The following is a 2536-nucleotide window of genomic DNA, read 5'->3' as shown; positions in this document are numbered from 1 at the left end:
GCAATTTGGAGCTAAGTATATAAAAGGTAATCGCGGGTTTTCTAATGGAAACCCTAACCCTAGACCATAGCCGCACCCCCTGCCACTCCATCTACCTCCCCTGCCCTAACTGCACGTACCCCGGCCGCCGGCGTGCGTCTCCGGCCGCCGGAGTTAACTACATCTCCTCCCTCTCCATCTCTCTCTCTATTTCTCTCTCTACCTCTCTGTTCTTCTCGGGTTGGAGCCTTGGCCGAGGCTGCATTGCCTCCATGCACCCTGCCAGCATCGCCCCGACCTCGTCGGAATCTTCCCCGCCGGCCACCGCCGCCCAGAGCGCCGCTGCTGCTGCTCCTGCAGCCTGCAAACAGCCCAGGCCGAGCTGGGTTGCATCTGCTGCCCGCGCGCCACCACCGCCTGAGATCTCTCCCGCCGCCGTCCCCGGAGCCTCGGCGACCTTCCCCGCCGGTCACCGCCGCCGCTGCGGGCCGCCGCCGCCGTCTCGGCCAGCCATGGCCGCCCCAGACCCGCTCGGGCCGAGGCAAACCCGCGGCTTCTTCCCCGCGCCGCCGCCGCTCGAGGCCGCACTCCTGGCACCCCTTCGGCTTCCTGTTACCCTTCTCCGTCGCCCCTGAGCCTCCCACCGGCCGCCGTGGCCGCCATTGCCCGTGGAACCCGAGCCCTAGTTGGTGCGGGCTCGGTTTGCTCCGCCGTCGCCGCCGCCGCTCTCCGCCGCTAACCGAGGTGAGCACGGTACTCCTTACCTCCCCCGCACCCATCCCTGGCTCCCGCGCGCGCCGCCGTGCCACCGGAAGCCGGCCGGAGCAAGCTTGCTCCGGCCAAGCCTGAAATAGGGCTTAGTTTGGATGGTTTTTGTTCCGAGCTTCCTGAGCCTCCCCGATCTCTACAGAAGGGAGCACGATGTGTAAAAAAATCATGTGTACGCAGCGGAAGAAAATAACAGAATTAAAAATTTTCTTGAAAACCAAAAGATCACCTCGTGTTTCGTTTTAGATCATTAATAATAGATCTAATTGATCTAATCAAATAGGATCTATATTATTTTATTTTACCTTGCGTGGGTCGAGATCACTGCGAAGTCGACAATCGTTGGTAAAATTTGTTCGTCCTCGGTTAGCCGCGCACGCGCCCGGCCTCTACTCGCGTCCACACGAAATCACGCCCTTGATCGAATTAGACGACCGCTTCAATCCGTGATCCGATCACGAATTAACTCTTGCGTCGACTTGAGGAAGATGAATCAATCTTCTAGATGTGCTAGCAACTTTTGAAGATCGAAACCGATGGATTTATTATGGAGGACTTAAGGAAGAAAAAGGATTGACGGCTAGGGTTTTCTTTTTCTTTTTTTTTTTTATGCTAAATTTTCTCGTTTTATTTTAATATGTCATATGACATATTTTTATAATGAGAAAATCCTAACGTAATCGTAATCGAAATCCTATTCCGATTAGATTATCCATTAACCCACAAGTTGGTTATGATATTAACCGAATTCCGAATCCTAATTCTAATTCGATTCGTGTGTAACATTTACACATAAGTCCTCATATTATTTACTAACGATTAGTAAATACACCATGCAACTTTTACACATAAATACCTCTAATTTACAACAATTGCAAATTAGTCCTTTTACTAATAAATTAGTAAACTTTAGTATTTAACTATATTATAATTGTAATTAATCCATCTGATAAACTTCTTTTATCGTTTCCTAAATATCGATCATGCGCGATTTCTTATGTGTGTGACCTAATAGGTTCAATTCTGTCTGGTAGTGAGATATGATGCGATCTCCATCTACATCATCATCGAAACTCCTTTCGATGGCTCAAACTCTTTTGACTCTACCCTAATAGAATAATTAATTATTAATAATTATTTCTATTGGTTCCCACAATCCACCAGTGACGCCTAGCAGCATGTAGTGGCAATCCAGTCAGAAGTGAATATCGGACTGAACCTCTAGGTGCAGTTACCGTACAATACAATCCTTCTATCGCATAGTTCCAACTGAGTGGAGGTCATGGAATATTCGTCAAACCCCATCACCCGTCATATGACAAATTTGATCAGACAGAAGCTCTTATGGTTACTCTTGGAAACATCTTTCCATACACCATATTACCCCGGCCGAGGATTTCTGAGCTTTGCCGTACAAATAGCATAGAACTAATTATCTCTCTACCGAGAGCGACAGATCCCCTATAAACACACACCCATTCTTGATATAAACCGACTGCAGCCAACATATACTACTAAGACCCATGGCTAGGATCAGAGTTTATTGCATAGTCAAACTACAGTAGCCTCATATTGAATGGCCGTGGTGTCGCAGGTCTAAGGATCAGTTGTACCACTGCAACATCGAACCAGTTACTGACGAATGAGTAGACATCCATGTAACTGTTCGTAGTTAGTCACGCTCAGTACCATTGTTCTCCAACAACCACCTGCATGTTCGCTCCAGTGTCCCCACACTGATGCCTTGAGATTTGTCATCCCAAAAAGGGAAGCGACACACACATCAATC

General features: G+C 48.5%; 1 protein-coding gene across 1 annotated transcript; it reads left to right on the top strand.

The window, feature by feature from the left end:
* The first annotated feature begins 251 nt into the window (after positions 1-251).
* Positions 252-614, top strand: LOC109705348 (atherin-like). Its single transcript, XM_020226085.1, has one exon. It carries the CDS (start codon positions 252-254, stop codon positions 612-614), a length of 363 nt encoding a protein of 120 aa, XP_020081674.1.
* The last annotated feature ends 1922 nt before the right edge of the window (positions 615-2536 follow it).

The sequence above is a fragment of the Ananas comosus genome, unplaced genomic scaffold (assembly GCF_001540865.1).
Source record: "Ananas comosus cultivar F153 unplaced genomic scaffold, ASM154086v1, whole genome shotgun sequence".
NCBI lineage: Eukaryota > Viridiplantae > Streptophyta > Magnoliopsida > Poales > Bromeliaceae > Ananas > Ananas comosus.
The sequence above is the reverse complement of the archived record's forward strand: the minus strand, read 5'-3'. Positions and strand labels throughout refer to the sequence as shown.

Coding starts and splice junctions, on each gene's coding strand:
- LOC109705348 (XM_020226085.1), top strand. CDS start 252: ATGCACCCTGCCAGCATCGCCCCGACCTCGTCGGAATCTTCCCCGCCG.